Source organism: Danio aesculapii, chromosome 14, assembly GCF_903798145.1.
Source record: "Danio aesculapii chromosome 14, fDanAes4.1, whole genome shotgun sequence".
Taxonomy (NCBI): Eukaryota; Metazoa; Chordata; class Actinopteri; order Cypriniformes; family Danionidae; genus Danio; species Danio aesculapii.
In genome coordinates, this window is record NC_079448.1 from 13,992,693 (window position 1) to 14,015,950 (window position 23,258).

At 35.1% G+C, this 23,258-nt stretch overlaps 1 protein-coding gene across 1 annotated transcript in view; it reads right to left on the bottom strand.

The window, feature by feature from the left end:
• Positions 1 to 1,473: 1,473 nt before the first annotated feature.
• Positions 1,474 to 23,258, bottom strand: part of ergic1 (endoplasmic reticulum-golgi intermediate compartment 1) — a 52,711-nt gene continuing 30,926 nt past the window's right edge. Inside the window, exons 5-10 of the mRNA XM_056472136.1 lie at positions 18,791 to 18,915; positions 18,351 to 18,455; positions 17,376 to 17,436; positions 13,552 to 13,652; positions 10,583 to 10,705; positions 1,474 to 2,685 (exon numbers count right to left, since the gene is read on the bottom strand). Of these exons, the coding sequence (XP_056328111.1) occupies positions 2,578 to 2,685; positions 10,583 to 10,705; positions 13,552 to 13,652; positions 17,376 to 17,436; positions 18,351 to 18,455; positions 18,791 to 18,915 (623 nt within the window). The 3' untranslated portion in view covers positions 1,474 to 2,577. The remainder of the gene's footprint in view (positions 2,686 to 10,582; positions 10,706 to 13,551; positions 13,653 to 17,375; positions 17,437 to 18,350; positions 18,456 to 18,790; positions 18,916 to 23,258) is intronic.

Consider the following 23,258-nt stretch of genomic DNA (forward strand, 5'->3'; position numbering starts at 1 on the left):
GAAGTTGAGATCCACCATGCAGATAAAAAACGAGAACAACAAATATGAACTCAGCAGTTTCAGAGTCCTTAGATTACAACAATAACAAAAGACCAGTCAGATTGAAATGTAGTGTTGTGGTTTTTGTTTCTCACTGAATGAAAATATACCCCAGTTGCCATGTCTACCGGCAACAGCACATCACAGATTCGAACCATTGTTTACTTTCATAAGGAACGGTCCAGTGTAACCAGCTCAACCAGATCTGCGGTCATAACACTGAAAGGAAATGATTCAAGATCTTTACGGCAGGGCTTGACGAGACGTAAACAACACGTTTCCAGCATAATCTCCAAAACAATAAAGGCTAACCAATAAACCATTATGGGCTGTGGAAATAAAAGTATCATTAAGCCACAAAGTAGCCTTGAATGACATGGACATAAACTTAAAAACATTCCTTCAAGATAACCTTTTGGACACAAAAATAATACAACACATTCATAAATTTCCCTTCAGTTGAACACTTTAAAAGTGAATACAATAAACCGAAATAGAGGCCTGTAATCAGAAAGTCACTTGAGTGCAAGAAAACCCAATGTACCATGGAAAAACAATCAGAGAATACACACTGCATAACAAAAACACTGCTTTAAATGATGTACAAGTTAATCTCATGAAACACTCCGCTCACAGAAAAATAAATATTGTGGAGGAACTAAATTTAATGTGAGAACTTTAATGTAGAACTTTAAAACTTTAAAAAGGATATTCAATCTGATTGTGTCAAAAAATAAAAAAACAACAAAACCTACTTAAAACAAATATTAAAGGCAATACTACTGTGATGTGTTTAAAATTTGTCTAATAAAATGAGAATTGGGTTTAGGGGTACAACGTATTTAAGCGATTAGTTGACTTCACTTAAAAAAAAAATCCGCTGCCTTAAAATTATTAAACAAATAAACGATGTGCATATTTAAAGTCAACATATAAAATTAAGTCAACTTAAAGGTTCCTAGTTACAATGGGTTTTCTCACTTTTTTCAAGCAAAGTCAACTAATCGCTTTTAACAGTGTATGATTTGAATCCCGGATGAGCCCCCATTTTTGTTAAACAGCAAAAGAGTTTAACCGTTAACCTATAAACAATCGATACTAAACTTTAAAAATATCTGTTCATTAAGAGTCTACCTGACTCATGGGTGCCATCCATTTATTTTCACTTTCAAATTGCATTATGGGACTTGATTTCTGCTCTGACAACATTAGAAGGAGAAAATATTAACTTTTAAGTGTTTTTTATTGACATTTTTTGTAGTTTGAAATATATATTATCTGAGTTGTCACATAAATTACGGGTATTGAGCTGCCAGTTGATTTCCTGTAGTTTTACAGATTTATTTAGTGTGTGTATATATATATATATATATATATATATATATATATATATATATATATATATATATATATATATATATATCTAATGTAATATATAACTTCAAAAGTACTACACAAAAATGTCGGTAACACTTTCATTTAAGGTGACGTAGTTACACATACACCATGCACTTACTATAGTAATTACAATCAGAAGTGGAGCAAGCTTAACTGGCGCTCTAGGCAAACAACAGTCGTGTCACCTTCACGGTGGTTGTGCCTCCCTTTCGTGGACGAAAGTGAAGAGGCGGGGGTGGGGGGGGGGGGGGGTTGTTGTTGTCGCAGATGAAAGTGAATGATGAGGGATTGTCTCCATGCCGACTCTAGCACAATACCTAAATCTGCGACTGATAACTATGAATTATGCATAATAATATGCAACTAAGTCACATTTTAAACCCAAGCATACAGTAAGTACATATAACTAATTAATATTACTCAGTAGTCAAATGCGTAGTGCAACTACATCACATTAAAATAACCAAAATGTTAATAAAATACACTTACGGTTTAATTTTTACCATCAGAGGTCAGCAGATCAGATTTCAGAATACCAAAACACAATTCAAAAGTGTAAATAAACTAACAATATAAAACAAAATAAGCAAAACTAAAACACATTTCATTATTAATTACAGCCAACATGGAAATATTTTCAGATTAAAATGTTTTCGTCTGTTTCATTTTATGGTGCAATATTCTTTAAAAGGTTTCATGAGATTAACCCTTAAATGCCCCCAATGAGGGTAAAAATCAACCCAATGAAGTGGAATTCTGTTCAAGCGGATTCACAATGGCCTCTCAAAATGACACTTGAAACACTAAACAGTATAAAATGAGAAAAGCCAGGTGTCCTTCCTATGAGTAAAAAAAAAAACAGGTTCTTTCCACAGCAGTTCTCTAAACGCAAAGCTGCATTAAGAAGTGCAGATGATTTCAGTACGGCAGTGAAATAAGGAAACTACCTTCTTCCCCCAAATGAAAACTCTAGAATTAGTCATATTAAACGTGACTCTGAATGAGCGCAGAGGAAGGCGATCTGGCATGACACAACATTATTCTGGTTGTGGTTGGTATGGATCATGAATGGGTGTAAAGATGAGTGGACAGAGGTTTGGCTGGCATAAATAAAAGGCGTGATTGACATGCAAATACAACTCATGACATTTTGCCGATCTGGATTTTCTTCCAGGCCTCAGAGGCTGTGAATATGCAGGAGTCGATGATACCGGCCACGGTGAACGTCCCGCCGATGATGGCACAGATCTGATGACGGACAGAAAGACACGGTTGATGTAAATCCTTAGATTAGGTTAAGTCAAGATTTGTTTATATGTGTGTTTACCAAAGTGCTGTACAAGCATACACCACTTAAATATTAAAAATAATAATAAACTATTTTCTACAGAGCCTTTAAAAGGTACATCTCAAAGTGCTTACACAGACGAAGGTAAAAATTACAAGAAAGGGTAAAGACAACAACAATTATAATTAAAAAAGTAAAAGCATCATCCATCATGACTCTCCCCGGCCTCACATTGCATTTTTCCCTTCCGAGCCTGAGGACGCCTGAGCCATCGATGATGTGACTGTTCAGTTTAACAGAAGAGATGTGCTCCCGGAGATTGCAGAGTTGTTTGATATGCAGTGACACAGTCAAATATTTTGCTGAACAGATCCACCGGTTTTAACTGACCCACCAGCGAAAAACATTTTTGCACTGCATTTTTTAAACCCTAATGTTGCTAGTTAACACACTCAATGCATTTTTTTTTCCAACACATCCCGTAATTTCTAAAATATAAAAGCGTAGCATCTGGTATGGGCTGTTACCATCTTATGCTCAGTGCCAGTCAGGTACAGCAGTCTAAATCTTGCTTCTTTGGGTGTGCCACGTCATTTGGGGATAAGGCCAGAGGGTAGGGGGAGGGAGTTTTGGTTTCTATATGTTATGTTTTATGTTTTAAAATATAAAAATCTCTCTCATCAGTTTCACACATATTTTAGGCTTGATGCAGTCTAAAGCTTACAGCTTATTTTATTTGACCTTTTTCTGTTTTATGACTATGTTTAATTCGACCAGGGTTATTACATGCAATGTTGAAGGGCTAGGACATGTGATCAAAAGGAAAAAAATATTAACTTATCTGAAAAAACAAAGAACTACTATCGCCATGCTACAAGAGACGCACAGGATTGGGTAGGACAGATATTTTTTTCATCGTATAAAACAAACACAAGGAAGAGGGGCACAATTATTTTGATTAGTAAGCATTTCCCCTTTCCTTAGCACATCAGATCAACGATCCAGATGGAGGATATGTGTTAATTACAGGCACAGTATGTTGGGCAATCTATCACTATACTTAATGTCTACGCCCCAAACGAGGACTCCCCTGAATTTATATTTAAAGTTATACTTTTGTTTAATCAGTATTGCAAGGGCCTGGACATTTGTGCTGGTGATTTTAAGGAACTTTGTAATGAGTCATGGCTCATATTCTAGATTGGATTATATCTTGATCCCCATTCAATATCTCCATACAATCTCTTCATGCCAGATTGGCTCGATTGTTTTTTCCGATCATGCTCCAGTCCACATAGACATGACATTAAGTGTACATAGGACCACAAGGGTCTGGAGATTGAATTCTTCCATGTTGAATGAATTTCTTTTTGTGAATAAGTCCAGGAAGGGTTAAAAAATTACTGGACAGATAATGAAAATTCACCAGTAACATGTGCAGCTATTTGGGACGCTGCAAAGGCTACAATTAGAGGGCATATTATATCTTATACTTCTGCACACAAGCGGGAGTTAGAAAATGAAGTAAAGAGACTAGAATGTCTACATGGTACAATGCTTACTCAAACAAATTGGGCTCAATTATGTCGAGCCAGACCGGAACTTGGATTTGGATCACACAAATTACATTAAAAAACGTATATTCCTTTCAAAACAAAAGTATTATGAATATGCAAATAAACCTAACAGTTTACTGGCCCATCAAATAAAAAAAACACAGATCAATTAAATCAATAAAGACCTCAAATGGGTCGATTACATATGAAACTGCTTTAATTACTAAATTATTTTGAATTTTTTACAAAACATTATATAAATCACAAGTTAATTCTGGACAATCTGATATTACAGAATTTTTTGACAAAATCCCCCTTACAACTATTTCAGATGAAGATATGACACATTTAGATTCACCTTTGTCGCCAGAAGAAGTCTTAGTGCAATCCATTCTATGCCCTCGAACAAATCTCAAGGCCTGGACGGGTTCCCTTGAGAATTTTACAAAAAAATTCTGGCCAGAACTTCCTCCCATTCTAATACCCGCTCTCTAAAATCAATTTGATTGCGGAGTGGTTCCCGAGTCATGGAAAACAGCGTCTATTTGTTTAATCCAAAAAAAAAAGGACAAAGATCCTCAAGAATGTGCCTCTTATAGACCAATAAGCCTTTTAAACGTTGATTATAAAATACTTGCCAAGATACTTGCTCGTAGACTCGAAACTGTGTTACCACAGATTATTAAGCCAGACCAGACAGGATTTATAAAATTGCGTTTTAGCACAGACAATATTTGTCAACAAATAAATATAAATTCAATACAAACACAAAAAAAATGTAAATTAAGAAATTTAATTTAGGTCCTAAATTCATCGATATGATAAAATTGCTTTATGCCAGCCCTCAGGCTACTGTGATCACGAATGGCCTGAATTCCAAAACCTTTGACATAGAAAGAGGTACAAGACAGGGGTGTCCCCTTTCACCCCTGCAATTTGCCCTTGTAATTGAGCCACTAGCTGAATCTATAAGACAATGTCAACATTTTTTTGGAATAACAGTAGGAGACAAAGAACATCGGATTTCTTTATATGCAGACGACATGTTGCTGTATATTTCTGAACCAGATAGCTCAATCCCAGCTATACTAAAATGTCTTTCAGTTTATAGCAGTTTATCCGGATATAAAATTACCCTGTCTAAGTCTATAGCACTCTCTTTCCATATTCCTAATCTAAACAATCTTTCATCCCTTTCACTCTTTACAATGACATCTGTAGGTTTTAAATATCTTGGCATATTTATTATACCAACACTAAAGGACTTATTAAAAAAAAACTATGCCCCTCTTTTTGAAGTTATTAAAAAAGACCTTAACATTTGGAGGACACTTCCTTTTTCTTTTTTGGGTAGGATTAATTTAATCAGAATGAATATTCACCCTAAATTTTTATATTTTTTTCAATCTCTTCCTTGTCACTTACCCAGTATTTTTTTAAAGACATCAAAAAGCACCTTTCTAAATGTATCTAGAATCACAAAATGCCCAGAATTAGCCTTAACAAATTAATGAAACCAAACGATAGAGGAGGAGTCGCTTTGCCAAACGTACGTCTTTACTTTTGGTCAGCACAAGTGAAGCATATGGTCAGCTGGTACAATGAAAGAACTGACTCTAGATGGCTTAACATGGAGGCAACAGCCTGTGCTCCTCTCCCAATAAAGTCCCTGCCTTTATTATAAATGTTAAAAAACTTGAATGCGTTTCAACAAATTTCATTATCTCAAATTCTCTTCTAACATGGGGAGACATTAAAAAACGTTTTAAAATTCCAGCTAATACCATCTTATTCTCGCCTATTGCTTTTAACCCTGATTTCCCAATATCTTTCCAAAATATTGTTTTTTCAAATTGGTCCAAATCAGGGATTCGAAAATTATCGTGCCTCTTCACACACAGTACACTTAAATCTTTCCAAGAAATTTCAAATCAATATGATATACCATAATCAAATTTTTTTAAATACCTTCAACTGAATCATTTCATTAAATCTTTGTCCGATAAGGGTAAACTGAGATTTAAACTTGTAGCCATAGAGCAAATTGTAACAAACTGTTTTTTTAAGGGGCTAATATCCAAAATATATAAAGTTCTGTCTAACTCATGTACTTCTTCCTTTGAGAGTTTGAAGTGTGTGTGGGAAAAAGATTTAGGTCAGGAAATTGAAGATAAAGATTGGTCTGAAATATGTAACAATTTGTATTCTAAATGTACTTCATTGGGTGTTCATGAGCTCAATTTTGAATTCATTAACAGAGTTTATCTTACACCCTTGCGTCTGAAAAAGATTTATAGAAACTCCTCTGATCTTTGTTTTAACTGCAAAAAAAGGAACATTTCCTCACCATTTCTGGTATTGTGGCAAAATCATCTCTTTTTGGAAGAAAATACATAATTTTCAACAAGTACTCTTTGAGATAAACTTCAGTTTTTTCTCTAGAATTGTATTTGTTGTATGGCGGAGTAGAGAATGTGTTGGACTCCCACACCAAACATTTGTTTTTAATTTTGGTCAATCTGGCAAAGTAATGTATACTTTTATTGTGGTCATCTCCTCAGGTGCCTTCCTTTAAAATGTGGTTGTCTCAAGTATGTACGTTATTTCCACTTGAGAAACTCACCTATGATATACATCAAAAGTCAGATGACTTCTGGCAGCTATGGACACCTTTTTGGCATTACATCAATAATTTCTCCTGATTTTTTATTCTATAGTATATATTTTTTGCTTCTAGCTTGACTGTATTACCACGTTAACTCGTTTCTATGTTTCCCCCTTTTATTATTTTTTTACTTCCCCACTGTATGAGCGAGACTGTATTTGTATGTGCTGATGTATCAAAATAACCAACGACTAAGAAAAAAAAAAAAGAAGACAGGAGAACAGGCAAAGACAGGCAAATCCAGATTTCACCATTTCCAGATTCAAAAAGCTCTAGTAAGTAAGTAAAGTAAGTAATGTTCCTTACAGCCATATTTTTGTCGCGTGTTAGAAGACCACTGTAATCCACACATGTGCTCTCATCACGGGGAAATGGAAACAAAACCTTTGTTGCAGCACATTTATAAACGCAACATTGACGACCCATGTCTCCTAACAATTCTTCTTCCTCTTGTTTTAATTACGGTTGGCAACACAACATGTCATCTCTCTGAACACTGTAACAGGTAAAAAGAGTCTTCGAAGCTATATGAGGTAAAAAGAAGTAAACAGGTAAAAAGAGTCTTCGAAACTATATGAAGTTGCATCTCATTCACAATAGAGCATACTGACTGGTTCGAACCAAGTATTTCTCTTGAATTAATGCTGAAAACTCAATGAAGTCACTTTGCACTGACCGGTACAGACATCTAATCTTCATGCTGGATTTTACACAATAATCTTCTTACGTTGCTTCAAAATGTATTTTTAAACCGGAAGAACGAATTTACTCTAAACAATGCAAAAACAACCAATTTTTATTTGTTAGCTAAATAAATGTGTCCTAATAGTGTTTTTAGCAACGTAAGACATGTATACTGTCTCTCAAAAAATGTGTTTTGGTGTTTCGTGACCCTTTAATAACTTTTAAGAAGAGATTTGAAAAAGCTCAGATTCAGCCTGTCTCCATTTAGGTGCAAAAGAGGAAAAGCCCAAGGAACGCAAACAGTATGGCTGCACAATATATCACAAAATTATCATTATCGCAATAACAGTATATCAGGGTACCCCCAGGATCCTCCAAATGAAATTCAAGGCTTTTTAAGAGCTGTTTAATACCATTTCAAGTGAAATTCAATGCCAACTTCGTACCCATTCCGACAGAAGTATGAGTCAAAAAATGACAAATGTGTATAAAGTTTGAACCCTAGAAAATATTTACATACAAGTGGGCTACTTGAATTAAATCCCTACTGAAAAAAACAGCTTAAACCAGCCTAGGCTGGTTGGCTGGTTTTAGCTGGTCGACCAGCCTGGTTTTAGAGGGGTTTTTGGCCATTTTCAGGCTGGTTCCAGTCATTTCCAGCCTGGTCTTAGCTTGTCAGGCTGGAAAATGACCAGCTAAAACCAGCTTGACCAGCCTAGTCAGGCTGGGAGCCCAGCCAAAACCAGCTATGTCCAGCTTAAACCAGGCTGGTCAAGCTGGTTTTAGCTGGTCATTTTCCAGCCTGGAAAATCTTTATCTCCCTCAGTCATCTTTCAATCAAGCAAGTTTGTCGTGTCAGCCCAATGATTGTTTGGTGACATCACCAACCAGAGCGAGAGGTGGCAGTAACGCATCAAAAAGTGTGTTGTCGACCACCGTAAAACAGGATGAAGAAGAAATCGTCATTCTCGCTATAATATCAAAGAGCTTAGAATGACCAAGAGGAGACACTCAATAGAACGTTTCATTGCAACAGCAGCGCCCAGCAACAGCCTCGAATTCTGCCATTTTTAAGTGAAAGCGTTTGGCGTCTATTGTATCTTATTGCTGTCGCGATGGCAAACAGCTGCTTTGTTTTTTATTTATTTAATTTAAAAAGCGCATTAAAGCGAAGATACAACCTGAAAGACGGCAATACAACACTTACTATCACAATCATCAGCACTTTTAATAGTTTATTTTACAGACTTATAATATGCTGTTGTTCTATTGTAATTTTCATTCCAAAATGGCCGCCGCGCCATCTAGTGGCTGTTTCTCAAATTGCATCAGTGTCGCCTCTTGGTGATTCTAAGCTCTTTGATAATATGGATTTACTTTCATCGGCTAGACACTGGCCTCACAGCTCTGTGAATGTCAGTGCTGTCACTTATTGATCCACGATCGGTAAATGAAGCTTGTGTGGACGCTACTGAGCAACTTGGTTAAAATAATAGCTTCGCTACTGAAAAGCTATTTGATTTAGAAAGTAGTGACGCTACCGCCAAGGTACTGAGAAATGTAGTTAAGCTAGTAGCGTCACTACTTGTAGCGACGCTACTGCCCAATACTGTGGTGGCAATGCTTCTAATGTAGAAATTTCTTCATTACTGATAGCCAAAGCTGTTTCAGTAACCGAAGAGGTCTCCGGTGCACAGAACTGCACAAAAGGTGGTTGGCTCCCATATTTGGCACCCCTCATATGGGAGTCTAGGGCCGTAACACCCTATCGTCGCTAGCTTAAAAGATTTCCATCATCTACAGTAGTAGGCGTCGCGGTCATTTCCTGGCACAGGCTTGACACAAACGTAATTTGGATTGCTTGGCCACAGCAACACTTTCCCATTTTAGCCGACAACCTAGGCTAGCGACTATCTTGTTATGTACATCACCTCTAGTAACCATAGTAACGGACGCGCACGCTTTCGCGCTTTCTGCCATTACATCAATCGCGAGGTGCACTCAACATTACGCTTCATGGATTTTTAATTAGCTTACATTAGTAACAGTTAATTTTGTTACGGTATGAACTTAATCCTAAGAAAGGTAAAATAAATGAATAAAGCAAGACTTTTGCAATGAAATCCAAGACTTTGTATAATAATTCAAGGCTATTAAGGCCTTAATTTGAGATTATCAAATTTAAGTTTTTCAATGCTTTTAAGACCCCGCGGGTACTCTGGTATATGCAATATATGTGTTTATGCATTGGTTGGTTATCCAAATTTGAGCAATCAGATGGGGCCTTACTATCTTTATTCCCACCCCATTCACCCCATTCCCAATGAATTTTAAACTGTACTTCTAACACAAAGTCCAAAGGTTAAATTAGTATCAAATTACACTCACAGATTATTTAGATTATCAAAACAAGACTCTCATAAGGTCTTAAAAGCCAAAAGAGTAGAAATGTTTTAAGACTAGATTTAGAACCGAAACAGATGTTTTTAAACAGAAAGGGTTTCATTTGAAAGTTTTGTATTCTCTATTTTCCTGTTGAAGAAACGTTTCTGTTTTGAAGTTAGTTTCATATTAGCAGAGCATTTAGCTTCATAGTTTACAACTATATGTCTTCCTACTTGACTTTATTTATATACAGTATGAGACTTAAAGGAATCCAAAAGTAATCAGATTACATTTCTTTTTTTATGTTGGTGCTTGGATTAAGTTACTGAATACTTTTCTAAGGAAGTCATTTGTAACTGTAACCGAATACATTTTTAAAGTTATCCTCCCAAGCCCGCCCCGGCATCCAAATACCACAACTTCTGTAAATTCCTCATTTCACTTTAAACTTGTAGGGCTAACCAAGATTTAATGTCTTTAATTATGTTATGGACCCCGGATCTTTTCATTTTAAAGGCAGATTACAGTGCATCAACTACATGCTTATGAAGACAGAGAGAGGCTCACGGTAGTGATGAAGCGGTAGAAAGGCTGTCTTCTCTCGGTGTACTTGACTGTGATTGGACTCAGATCATATCGAAACCAGATAGCTGGTATGATGCGGCCTGTATGACTGTACGCCACATACTCCTAGAAGACAACACAACAAACAAACACTTTTTCATTTTCCAGGGTTCATACACATTTTAACTACTAAAATTCCATGACTTTTCCAGAACTTTCAAGTACATTTTCATGACGTAATGTTTCATGTAATGTCTATATATAAATGATAAATAAGAAGAAAAACAATGACGTTCAAATTTATTACAGCATATCATAGAACACGCAACGATCGATTTTGTTTAAATTTTTATATTGATTTTGATAATGCTTACAAAGCACTAACAATGTGAGAGCAAGTTTTTGGCCAAGGACAAAAAAGAAATAAAGACAACTAACCTATATTCAAGTTAGGGCTGCACAATATATCGTTTCAGCATCGATATCGCAATGTGTGCATCCACAATAGTCACATCGCAAGATATGTAATGTTTGGATTATAGTTTAATATGAAGTTCAATCATAATGGAGTAAAGGTTTATAATCTAATGCAGTTGTTACAAAACAATAAATCATTCATACTCTGTGGTTAAACATTTACAGAATGTGTAAATGGACTGTGATGTAACTCTTTTCTAAAACGTCATTCATATACAATACTAAATGAATTAGCTTTTTTTTATAATACTTTATTTTGACAATTCAATTTAGGGCCTGACAGAATCGGTGGACTTTATTTTTCTATTCCTGCACAGAATTTTGTAAAAAGAAAAAATCTGAATATATGTGGAATAGGGGTGCTCATTTCGGTTAATTTCGCCAACCGACAACATCTGCTCGTTAACCGAATATTAACCGTTAACAGATTAATATTAAAATATTATTTAACAACTTCTTTCTTCTGTCAAATAAAAATATCAGGCTACCTCAAATAGATCGCTCCACAGAAAATATGCATTTAATTAACGCTCCGCTGTTAGTAATATATTACAAAACCTCTGTCAACATTTTAATAGAAGTCATTAGTTTAAAGATTATGTCTTAATTATGATTATGACTTATTTTCCTCTGTCTTGCGGTTCATGTGTGCGTGCGCTGTGTGCAATTAAAGACAATGACAATGAACCTTAAGGCTCATATGTTGACTTTTAGTAAAGTATAGGCTACTACATAGCATGTAACAATTTTGTTGTTTACATATGAGTTTACATTGCATTATTTTGCATACATGTGGTGTAATATGAAAGCCTCAGTTTGGTGCAAAGTTCATTATGCAAAAATAAAGAAAAACTTTGGATTTGTTTGATTCGTAGTTTAGGCTACGTAGTCTATTTAAAATTGTATATTATATAAGAACTATTAATAATTGTAATTTTCCAAATGGAAAAAGTTGTAGCCTCCACTAATTCATCAATAGCCAATTTGTCGAGTTTATGATGCGGCTCCATAGAGCACAGAGCCAATCAGCATCAGCACTGGTTTGTCAACTCGTATGTCTCAAACTGTGACCAGAAATATCCTTCTTTCATTTTGCTTCTTTGTCACAAGTTAATAAAGATGTTGCATATTCAGGGGCCGATCACAGCGAACGCGCTTTTCCATTCCAAAAGCGCGAGGCGCACCTCACTGCCTTATGTTGACAAGAAAAAAATGCAAGAAAAAGATGCGCGGTGCTCTTTTTTTATGTCACTTGGAAACGACTGAATCAGCCGAGCCGTATTGTGTGCGAGTGTTGCTGTCAATGTTGTTATAATTGTCATTTTTAATAACATTATGATGTTCAAGATTTGTAAAGTCATACAATCCTGGATCACTTCAAACAAAAGTCACTCCTGCATCATTAAAAGTTCGCTGTAGTCGTCTTGACAACACAAACACTGCTGTCACCTCAAAGGAAACCCTGCCTCTGCTTTCATTTGATTAAAGAATGAAAAAGACGCGACTGAGGTAACATGCTATTTCAGCTCGAGAGCACATAGCGCACAGCGGCAAAACGTGCGGTGCGCAGGGCGCATAAGCAGCGTGTAAAACACTCGCGGCCATTTGTAAACCATTCAAAAGATGCCCCTCTCAATGCAAAAAGCGTGTTCGCTGTGATCGGCCCCTTATGCAGCCAAACTTAATATAGAATAGCCAAACAAAAGATATATAGAATAATATTTTTAATCGTTTAACTGATACCATTAATCGGTTACAAATGCACCCTTTTGGTTAACGGTTAATCGGTTATTTTGAGCATCTCTACTGTGGAAAGATGAAATCTTAAATATCATAAAAAGTAAATCCACAAATGTAATTCCACTTGTTTGTAAACAAAGCTACAATAGGTCTCATGTAATACATACACTAAAAGACAAAAATATTATACTACAAATTTTTATGAATTTAATAAATATTAGCATATTAACAATTTAATTAAAAAATATATATATTTTCACACATTTACATAAGTAAATCGGCTTAATGACATGATGTGTCCTATAGACTTATTTGGACGTGATGATGTTGACATGCTTGACAATCCCTCAATAAACACGTAAACTCATATAAACATTACATTTTCAAGTAACGGGTTTCAGCTTCACATCCGGTGTTTTCTAGAGCCTTTCAAACTAGGAGACAAACATTTGATACTCTAAGTCAATTTCTCAGAACTCCATACCCTTTGAATAAAAACAACCTGACATCACATTAACTCTCTCTAGTCACGTACACACACACGCACACACACAATGCCACCAGCTGTCACTGCAAATGTCCCCTAAGTGTCTTTAGAGGTGATAAATGGTTGATGGTGCTTCATAAAAGAGAAGCATAATTGAAGCCGAGTCTCTGGAAAGCACAGGCTGGATTTAGGAGCCGTCATCACAACACACTCATATATTTAGACTCAGAAGCTTCTCAGTGTCGTGCGTAAGTGCGTCTCAGATTACCTTGTTTGCAACGGTGTACTGATAGGAGAACCTCTGCTTTCCTCCCAGATCCTCGTAAACTGTAGGAACGATCTTAAGAATGTAATCGTGTGAAGCTAAAGCTGCAGAAAGTAAAAAAAAAAAAGAAATGATACATAGTTAAGGTACAGTTGAAGTCTGAATTATTTGCCCTCCTGAATTATTAGCCCATTTGTATATTTTTTCCCAATTTCTGTTTTGTTCAACACATTTTTTAACATAAAAGTTTTAATAACTCATTTCTAATACCCGATTTCTTTTATCTTTGTCATGATGACAGCACATAATATTTTAATAGATATTTTTCAAGATACCAGCATTCAGCTTAAAGGCTCAACTTGGTTATTTAGGCAAGTTAGGGTAATTAGGCAAATCATTGAACAACAGCAGTTTGTTCTGTAGACAATTGGAAAAAAAATTGCTTAAGATATGCTTATGATAAGATAAATTTTAAGTGCAGAAGCATCCATACTCTAATCGCTGATATTGCCCACAGTGCATTGTGCGTTGAATGTGAATTTGATTAGAACTACAAACATGATGGATGCGCGAGACCAACCGTAAAGTAGAGAGGCTTCAGTAAAGTTGTTTTTATGACTGTTTGTTAAAATCTAGCCAAGTGGAAAATATTTTAATCATGTTTTCTGTGTTATATTTTATTTGCAACAACAATCCTGAACTTATATACAGACATGTTTGGACATTACCATCTGACTGCATAATTATTCAAAGACCTGAGGAGATTTCTCTGCATGAAAGACTGGCAGATTATCCTGCTGCAGCTTCCCCAATAAGGTGTGAAATTAAATGTGAAAGAAATGTGGCTGATGTGTGGATGATTGACAGGGCTCATAACCAAGCAACACAACAATCTGTTCACAAGGAAGTAGCATGTCCCAAAGCTTGCCCTCTTCTGCTACACACTCAAATGTATGTTTTTCCTTCACAAAAAAAAAGTACATACTTTTAGAAAGTAGTATAAGTATGCGAATTAGGACGCAGCACTACAGGCAAGCGTGTTGGGGCAGATTTGGACCTAAACTGTGCAGGGTTGCAGCCCTCCTGGAATTGAGTTTGACACCCCTGATTATTTACTCACTCCAAGTGGTTCCAAACTAGGGTTAAATGATATTGGAAAAATCTGGCATTGCAATATTTTAATATATTGCAATAGGAACACAATTTCACCAGATGGCTTGAATAGCTCTGTTTGGAATTAAATCAATAATTTAGATTGAGTGGAGTCATTTTGTAAGGGTGTGAATAATGTATGAAAATAATAATAAACATATAGCAAGCAAAAATAATATTAATAAAGCAAAGAAAAGAACACAATAATTAATAATAAACAAGTACTCAGATACAGAAACGGAATAATTAAACATTAAATGTAAAACAACACTGTGCAGTCATCCTTGTATTAATAGTTCAGTCAATTTATTCTTCATTAAAGTTGCAAATGCATGCCAATGAAAAACTTTCACTCTGTTACGGTTATAATTTGGTGGTTTTGATCAATAATAATCCCAAATCAACATTGCATATCTTGCGATGTGACCACTGTGGACACATACATTGCGATATTGATGCTGAAACGATGTACTGTGCAGGTATATTCCAAACCTTTATGAATTTCTTTCTTGTGAACATAAAAGGAGATATTTTGAAGAGAGCTAAAAACCTGTTACCTCTGACATCCAAACTAGGAAAAATAAATACAATGGAAGTCGATGGTTACAGGTTTGTGACATGTTTCTAAATATCTTCTTTTGTTTTCAACTGAACAAAGGAACTCATAAAGGCTTCAAAACAAGTAAAGGCTGAGTAAATTATGACAATTGTAATTTTTGGGTGAACTATCCCTTTATTTACAAGCAATAAAACCAAAAGTTGAAACAGTTTTATTTAATGGAGCCAAGTAACATAGTAACAAACATTAACATAACATCTTTACAAATGCAGCCACATCTCAGTGTTAAAAGCTATAATATTCTTTTTGTAATTGGATATGTTTGAAACACATAAGACTGATCATATATTTACAATAAATATCGCAAAATGAAGAGTTATTTTTTTATTATGCCTGTTTAAAGTAACTCTTTTTGTAGCTTATGTCAACACTGTGAAAATTACCATAATAAAACCTTCAGAAATAATCACAATAAAGACATCTGATACCATGATGTACCTAGTAAGTTTTTTTTTGCAGGTCTGGACAGATTTAAAGTCTCAGACAGGAGAGATGCTCATTTCATTCAAGTGACGTACGCCTTCTCTCCTGTTTCTACAGTCTATTTCTGTGCCGTTTTGTAATTTTATCTTTGAGACTTGTGTCCGCTGTGACGTTTTCGAGCTCTTATTGCCACTCAATGTCTCTGTTACTTGTCTGCAAGGTTAAGCAGTGTGTGTCTAGTAACATGGTAATAACACGGTTGTTCTATGCGTTAAGGTTTGAAAACTTACTTTGCACCGCACTATTTATTACAGACACAAATGATGTTTATATGATTATTCCCAGCAAACAACTGTGAGGTTAATAGACATCTAAACATAGACAGCTTGGCTAAAACGAGGCTAAACTTGGGCTGTCAATGAAAATCTAATAGACATCTAAGAATAGGCCAAAACTAGACAGATTATTAGACAGACTTCATACGTGTAGTCATTCATTTATGTTTATTTGATGTTGATGTTTATTTATTAATAATTTCATAATTTATTCCAGTGATTTAAAGATGAATTTTCTACTACTCCAGTCTTCAAAGAAACATGATCCTTCAGAAAACAGTTTAATATTAATTATTATTATTATTATTATTATTATTATTATTATTATTATTATTAATGTTATTATTAATATTACCATTATTAATGGTAATAGTAATAAAAGCAATAATGACTGGAGTAATAATTGTAGTAAATATTTATCAACTTAACTTATTTTTTTTTTTACATTTAAAAAATGTCACTTTGATGAACAGAATAATTTTCTTCTTCCAAAAAAAAAAAAGAAAAAAAAAAAAAAAATGACCCCAAACTTGTGACCGGTAGTGTATGCCCATGCACACATCACAATTGAGTTTATCTGAAAACCGTTAAGTAGTAGTGATATACGACTTGATTTATGACCCTGCGAATTACAAATTTACTTCATATTACTGTTTCTTGTGGAAGTCGTATAAAAAAAAGAGGTAAACACCGCTTTCATTTCTTTCCGAGGGTAAGTTGCTCTCACACAATATTAGCCACTAACATACGAACATCAATTATTACCATGCAACTTCTCCCAATGGGGAAAAAAATGCGTTCAAGCATGTTTGCCAGCAAGAACTGCATTTTTAATCTCTGATTTATTTTATCTTTGCCATGATGGCAGTACATAATATTTTACCAGATATTTTTCAAAACACTTCTATACAGCTTAAAGTCACATTAAAAGGCTTAACTAGGTTAATTAGGTTAACTAGGAAGGTTAGGGTAATTAGGCAAGTTATTGTATAACGATGGTTTATTTTGTAGACTATCGAAAAAGAAAAGCATAGCTTAAAGGGGCTAATAATTTTTACCTTAAAATGGCTTTTAAAAAAATTAAAACTGCTTTTATTCTAGCTGAAATAAAACAAATAAGACTTTCTCCAGAAGAAAAAATATTATCAGACATACTATGGAAATTTCCTTGCTCTGTTAAACATAATTTGGGAAATATTTAAAGAAGAAAAAAAATTCAAAGGGGGGCTAATAATTCTGACTTCAACTGTATATAATAGGTCGGCAGCGTAAAAGGCTAAAACAAAATAAAGACATACCATTGGACTGAAGTCTGTTGGCTCCACCCAATGCATTAAAAGCCCCCTGGACATGCTGCACCTGCAGTTAATTGACAAACATATTATTCTCTATTCCATTTTATATTACACATATTTCTCATTGACTATGTTTACATGGACAGCAATTGAATTATTTACCTTAATCTGAATAGGGCATTAATATGATTAAGCTGTTTATACGAGCTGCTTTTAACAACCTAAACGTCATTACATCACAACACGATCCAATGTTTCCTCCTGAGTTTTTGAATATGAATTCATTCATTTGAGAGGGACATGTGCCAGGCTTTAGCAGAAACTGCTACTTTCCACCTGCAGTCCCTGGATAAGTAGATCTTAAAACAAAATTTAAAAACTCAAATTAAGAAAACGTTACAATTTAAAATACACAGACTCACTCAAATTCCACACAAGTGATAAAACACAAACATTTCCTTCGGGCATACATACTTGTTTAGCCAGAAGCCACATGATCCAGTTTCATGTAATTTCAGGTCTTTAATTTTTATTTTTCGACTTCAACTGCAGTTTAGATTCCCTTTTGTTTAGCAACATTCCATTCATGCCCCCACGACAAACTCTGAGGTACTGGATAAGAGCATGCAGTAAGGAATGATAGGAAAGAGTTGTTTTAATGGAATTTGACACTGCACGCCGAATGGAAAGAAAAACACTGTGGTCCTGGACTGACTCGGTAGGTGCAGAGAATAGACCGTCAAACAGCCGTGTGTGTATGGATATCCTGTCACAAAATACGCACTTCAAATGCTCTTCAGTAACGCAACTAAAAAGGAATACTCCACATGTCTTAATTCGATTTGTGTGTTTATTACAATTATGGCCATCAAAAAAATCACTGTTTACATGATAGACTCTTAATTAGAGTATTGTCATAATGGTATTAAACTCAAGACTATTGGTGTCCATGTAAACATACTGACTGAGTGTACAAACCTGAAGCTTCGCCCCAAAGGCCAGTTTGTGGATGATGTGGGTCATATCAGGGCTCTGGGGCTGAGCAGTCGCACTGTGTGTCGACACATGAAAGTTTCCTGGAACCTACAGAAAACAGAGCAAGTCAACATCGTAATAAAACAGGCAAACACACCAGGGGTGATCTTCATTAAGTTTGTCCAACAGGCAAGCTGTGAAAAAAAGGATATGTGAGATTTGTGATACTTGAGGCTTTCAGTCAGTTCACTATTAGTTGGAATTACTGATGAAGTTAATTTGATTCAATTTAATTTAAGAAGGAAACGTTTAATTTTTTGTACGTGTATCATGTGAATTCTCTACAAAGACAGTAAAAACACATTGTATGATGGCCATTTCCACAAGAAACATTCTAAACCAAGTTGAAAAGAGTTCAAGTGAGGATGGCAAGCATTTCTTACTTTATTAATACTGAACTCCCCTTCAAAGCGGCAGCCGTGGCCATTATTAAGAGGCACCTTCATTGAATTCTCTATGTGGCCCACTTCATGCCGTCCCATCTCATCCTGGATGTCCAAACCCACCACTATGTGCAAACAAACAAACAAAGCAGAACAGAGGAAAAAGTGTAATTGAAAGAGCTTACAACACTTTAATTTACATGAGGACACTTTTACACGAAGATGTTTAGTTGTCTTGAAAGTACTGGGACATTTAAAGTGAATTCACAGAAAAATTAAAAACTACAAAGCATTTACTTGCTGTCAAGTGATACAAACTTGCTACAAACATGTTTTTGTTCTTCTGAAGAAATAAAAGATATTTTGAAGAATGCTGGACACTGGGGAAAATACATATAGTATGGAAGTCAATGGTTACCGGTTTCCAACATTATTTTTGGGTGAACTATCGCTTTAAGACATTTTATTCAATAAAAATGGCATATTAGAAGTAACGACTATAACAGTTTTTTGGTCATTTTTAGTGGATTAAAAAATAAAAAACTTAATTATGATCTTATAATGCCCTGTAATAACATTAAGACATTTTTAAGCTTGGCAAAAGTGTCCAAATACTTTCAAGGCTGTTTATTATTAATAAAAAGAAAAAGTACATCCAAAATAACTTTGGGTAGACATTAAACATCTGCATAAAGCTGGAAATACAGTGAATTTAACACCATAAAAAAAGAAAATGCATAAAAAAAAAACGCAACATCACATTTAAAAAAATAAAAAATAAAAACACAGCAGTGGCATTTTGGGGGCCTGAAAACAATAAAATTACTAACATCTGTGAGTACTTGATTGATTTGGTTATACTGCATTCACATCTATGCATAATGTCATATCACTCTGCTTTTACTGTTCTTTTTCTAAAATGAAAGAATGCCAATAAACTTAATTAATCTCATCTATTTTCATGGAGGCTGATATTAATTTCTGCCTATTTTTTATGTGTTTACACCACAAAATATAACTTCAAATGCATATCTGCCATCTTTGCCTGTTCCCTTTGACCAGTATAGTTATTATTTAGCCTTGATTTCATCCACAACACAACTCAGGAGCAAAGTAGGTTACACTGGTGACATAAATAGGTTCCATAGTATGAAAAAATTTAATAAACGGGTCCAGGCAAACATCATTTTTACAATTTTCCTTTTTGTGTTTAACAGAAGAAAGAAACTGAAATATGTTATAAACAAGTGAAGGGTGAGTAAATGATGACAGATTTTCAATTTTGGGTGAACTATAACTTTAAATGTCCCATGAAGTGCTTTGAAATGTGCATATTCATTCGATGTCCAATAATCAACTGAATTCAACTGAAATTCAACAGTGTTCAACTAAAACACGAAGAGAGGGTGCGACATAGTGTAGCTCCTCTCCTTTTTAAAAAACAGCCAACAGTGTTTTGCGTTATCACAGCTCTTCCAGTGATAGTGGCTGAGCTCATCTGCATCAAATCAAAAACAAATAAGAAGTGTATTGAAGGGGGCGCGGCTTGTCAGACACTAGAGCACTTGATTGGTCAAGATTTGATGAGAAACTGTATTATGTATTGACTTAAATAAAACTGTTAATCTATTTAGGCGGAAGTGACAAACTACAAGTTTTACATGCTGATATCAGTTTTATATCTTCTAAATGTGAATTGTCACTGTTTTTGGAGCACACTAGCTTATAGATATCTAAAAAACGTTTTTTAGTAGCACTAACTACTGGCTTTTGATCAAAATGAAGTGTTTTAGTCACAGATATGTGATGTGGATATGGATAACATTACTTTTTTTTTTTTAAGTTTCACATATAAATTTAAAAAAAGCTTTTAATTTTTATAGCACAGCTCTTGTGGAAATGCATTCCGAGTCAGTTTGAGATGATACTGTCCCAGAGCTTGACAAACTATGGTCTTTGATATTATAGTGTTATAGTGATATAGTGTTATGGTGACTGAGCTTGACCGTTAATTTTTAGATGTCAATCCCACACAAAATCTTTATAAAAAATGCATAAGATTCAAATTAATTAATTAATTAAATCAATTAATAAGCAACCAACTATTTTAACAACCTTTTATAGCCAAGAACTAAAAAAAAAAAAAACACTTGTGTGTGTGTGTGTGTGTGCGTATGCGTGTGCGTGTGTGTGTGTGCAGCAGATCTTCTGACACTCTGGTAGTGAATTACACTGAGAACATGTGGCTCAAATCTATTTTAAGAAAGCTTTCCTAAATAGACAAGAAAGCTACACTGGCTCTTTTATAATGCTGGGTTTGATTGCATTTTATTATGTCAAAAGTGGAGCTAAAAATGTAATTGGAAAGGAAGAAATTTATCAATTTTCCAGAGAGTTTGGCTAATTCCAATAAGCTAAACAATGATGTCTCTCAACTCGCTCATTAATGATTTGACATTTTAAACCTTCAACCACATCTACTTTTTTTCTCCTTTAACCCCATTCAGTAAGCTACAAACACGCAATCTCCACTCGATAAAGAGTAAATGTGCGAATGGAAACATTGAAGTGTAATCTGACGTGTGCCCAGAATACTAAAGGTCTTGCATACTGTAGTTTTCTCGGCAAGCACAGAAAGGAAAAAAGTGAAGGAAAGTGTTTAAAAGTGACGTTGAAAAGGTTACCTCAAGGGAACATTGTGTATGCTTCCAAAAATAATTTATGTAAGACAATAACAGAATGGAAAAAGCATGGAGTTTTGTGTAAATTATCCTTTTCTGAAGATATGACATGATATAATAACATATATCAGTGATTACAAAACAAATATGAATGTCTTACTAATTCTGAAGTTCTAAAATGTGCTATGTCAATGTGTGGTCAGATAAAATAGTAAAAAAATGACATTTGAACATTTTTTTAAAAGCCTTAAAGAGCACCAATAATGAAAATCATCTTTCGTAAGCTGTTTGGACAGAACTGTGTGTAGGTAAAGTGTGTCCACAGGCATATTGTAGTGATATAAAGACAGGACGACTTTTTTTTTTTTTCTGACGTTAAAATAGTATCCAAATCCCAGCCATTTTGAGGCCCACCGCAATGTGATGTAGGAGTGCAGTTTCCCTGCCCACCGAACTGATTGACAGCCACGTATTAACATGTCTCGTAGTAACACGAACAATCATAATCAACAAGACAGTACGTGGCAAAGCAACTGGGATTAAAAGATCTGTTCAGCACTCTGTGATCATCAATTATCATAAAATGTGATCAAGAATGAGTTTTACAAGTTTAAAACGTTTTAAAGCAGGGCATTTTACCGTCTTCATCACCTCAGCCGCATGTCCGTATAATTAGAAAAGACGTTTCAATCCCGGTTTATTTTGAACATTAAAATAATGGATATCCATAAAGCAGTGGATATTAACGCGTGTCCTGTCACATTTGCTGTGCAAAAACAGTGCACAGTTAAATGCGCGCACTGTGTGCGTCCAATTTGCATGCCTGAACTTTGTAACGACATTGTGTGTGATTCATCGAAAGGCGAATTAACTCAACAACAAATACATCAAATAATCATTGGGACAGTTCTTACTGTAGTATTTCTCCCAAAAGTTATGCAAGATCTGCCTCTTCCATGTCTGTCACTGTGCTGTTTATCTGACGCAGCCAGAGACTGAGGCACACTCTGACAGGCACGTGGGATTGGCGGGTGGGGAAAACCAGCATTAAAGGCTCATTTAACAAAAACAGCTACAAGATGCTCAGAGCTGAAAATTACAAACTTCTAAAAACTATAATAAATAATCTGCTGGGTGTTTTGAGCTGAAGCTTTACAGACGCATTCGATAGACACAAAAGACTTATCTTAAATCCTGAAAAAGGGGTAAAATAGGTGCCCTTTAAAGGATGGACTTGAACCGTATCCAGACAGTAGAATTTCAGAGAAACTTAATAGTGCCAGTAATGAACACCTACTGTAGAAATCAAACCACAGCACCTTAGCAACCAATCAAGGATACTTCACTAAGCTTACTTCATGCCCTAGCAACCATTCTAAACACCTTATGATTAAGGTCACAATTACATGGGTAATACATATTTGCATATTTTTTCGGAAAACGGTAAAACTTGACATCTACTTGCATTTCTGAAGGCTGTTGAAAACAGAACAGTAAATGAGGTCATACTGAGATCACAGTGGGCCTCTTCTTCATGACTCATGACACAGGCAGAAAAACTTGGGTTCCATTAAAAAGAAAACAAATGTCTTCCATAATAGGCAAAACCTCAGTTTCTTGCCCATGAGAACAGCTCAAGATGTTCAGACTGAACATAGTTTGGTCTTTGTGTAACGTGTGTGAAATAGCCAGTTGCAAAAGATTTTGTAAATATTTGAGGATCTGGTGAAAGTGACATCTGAGGTGAACCCAGTTGAGGTTTCTGAGATGTACAAATCATAATTTTT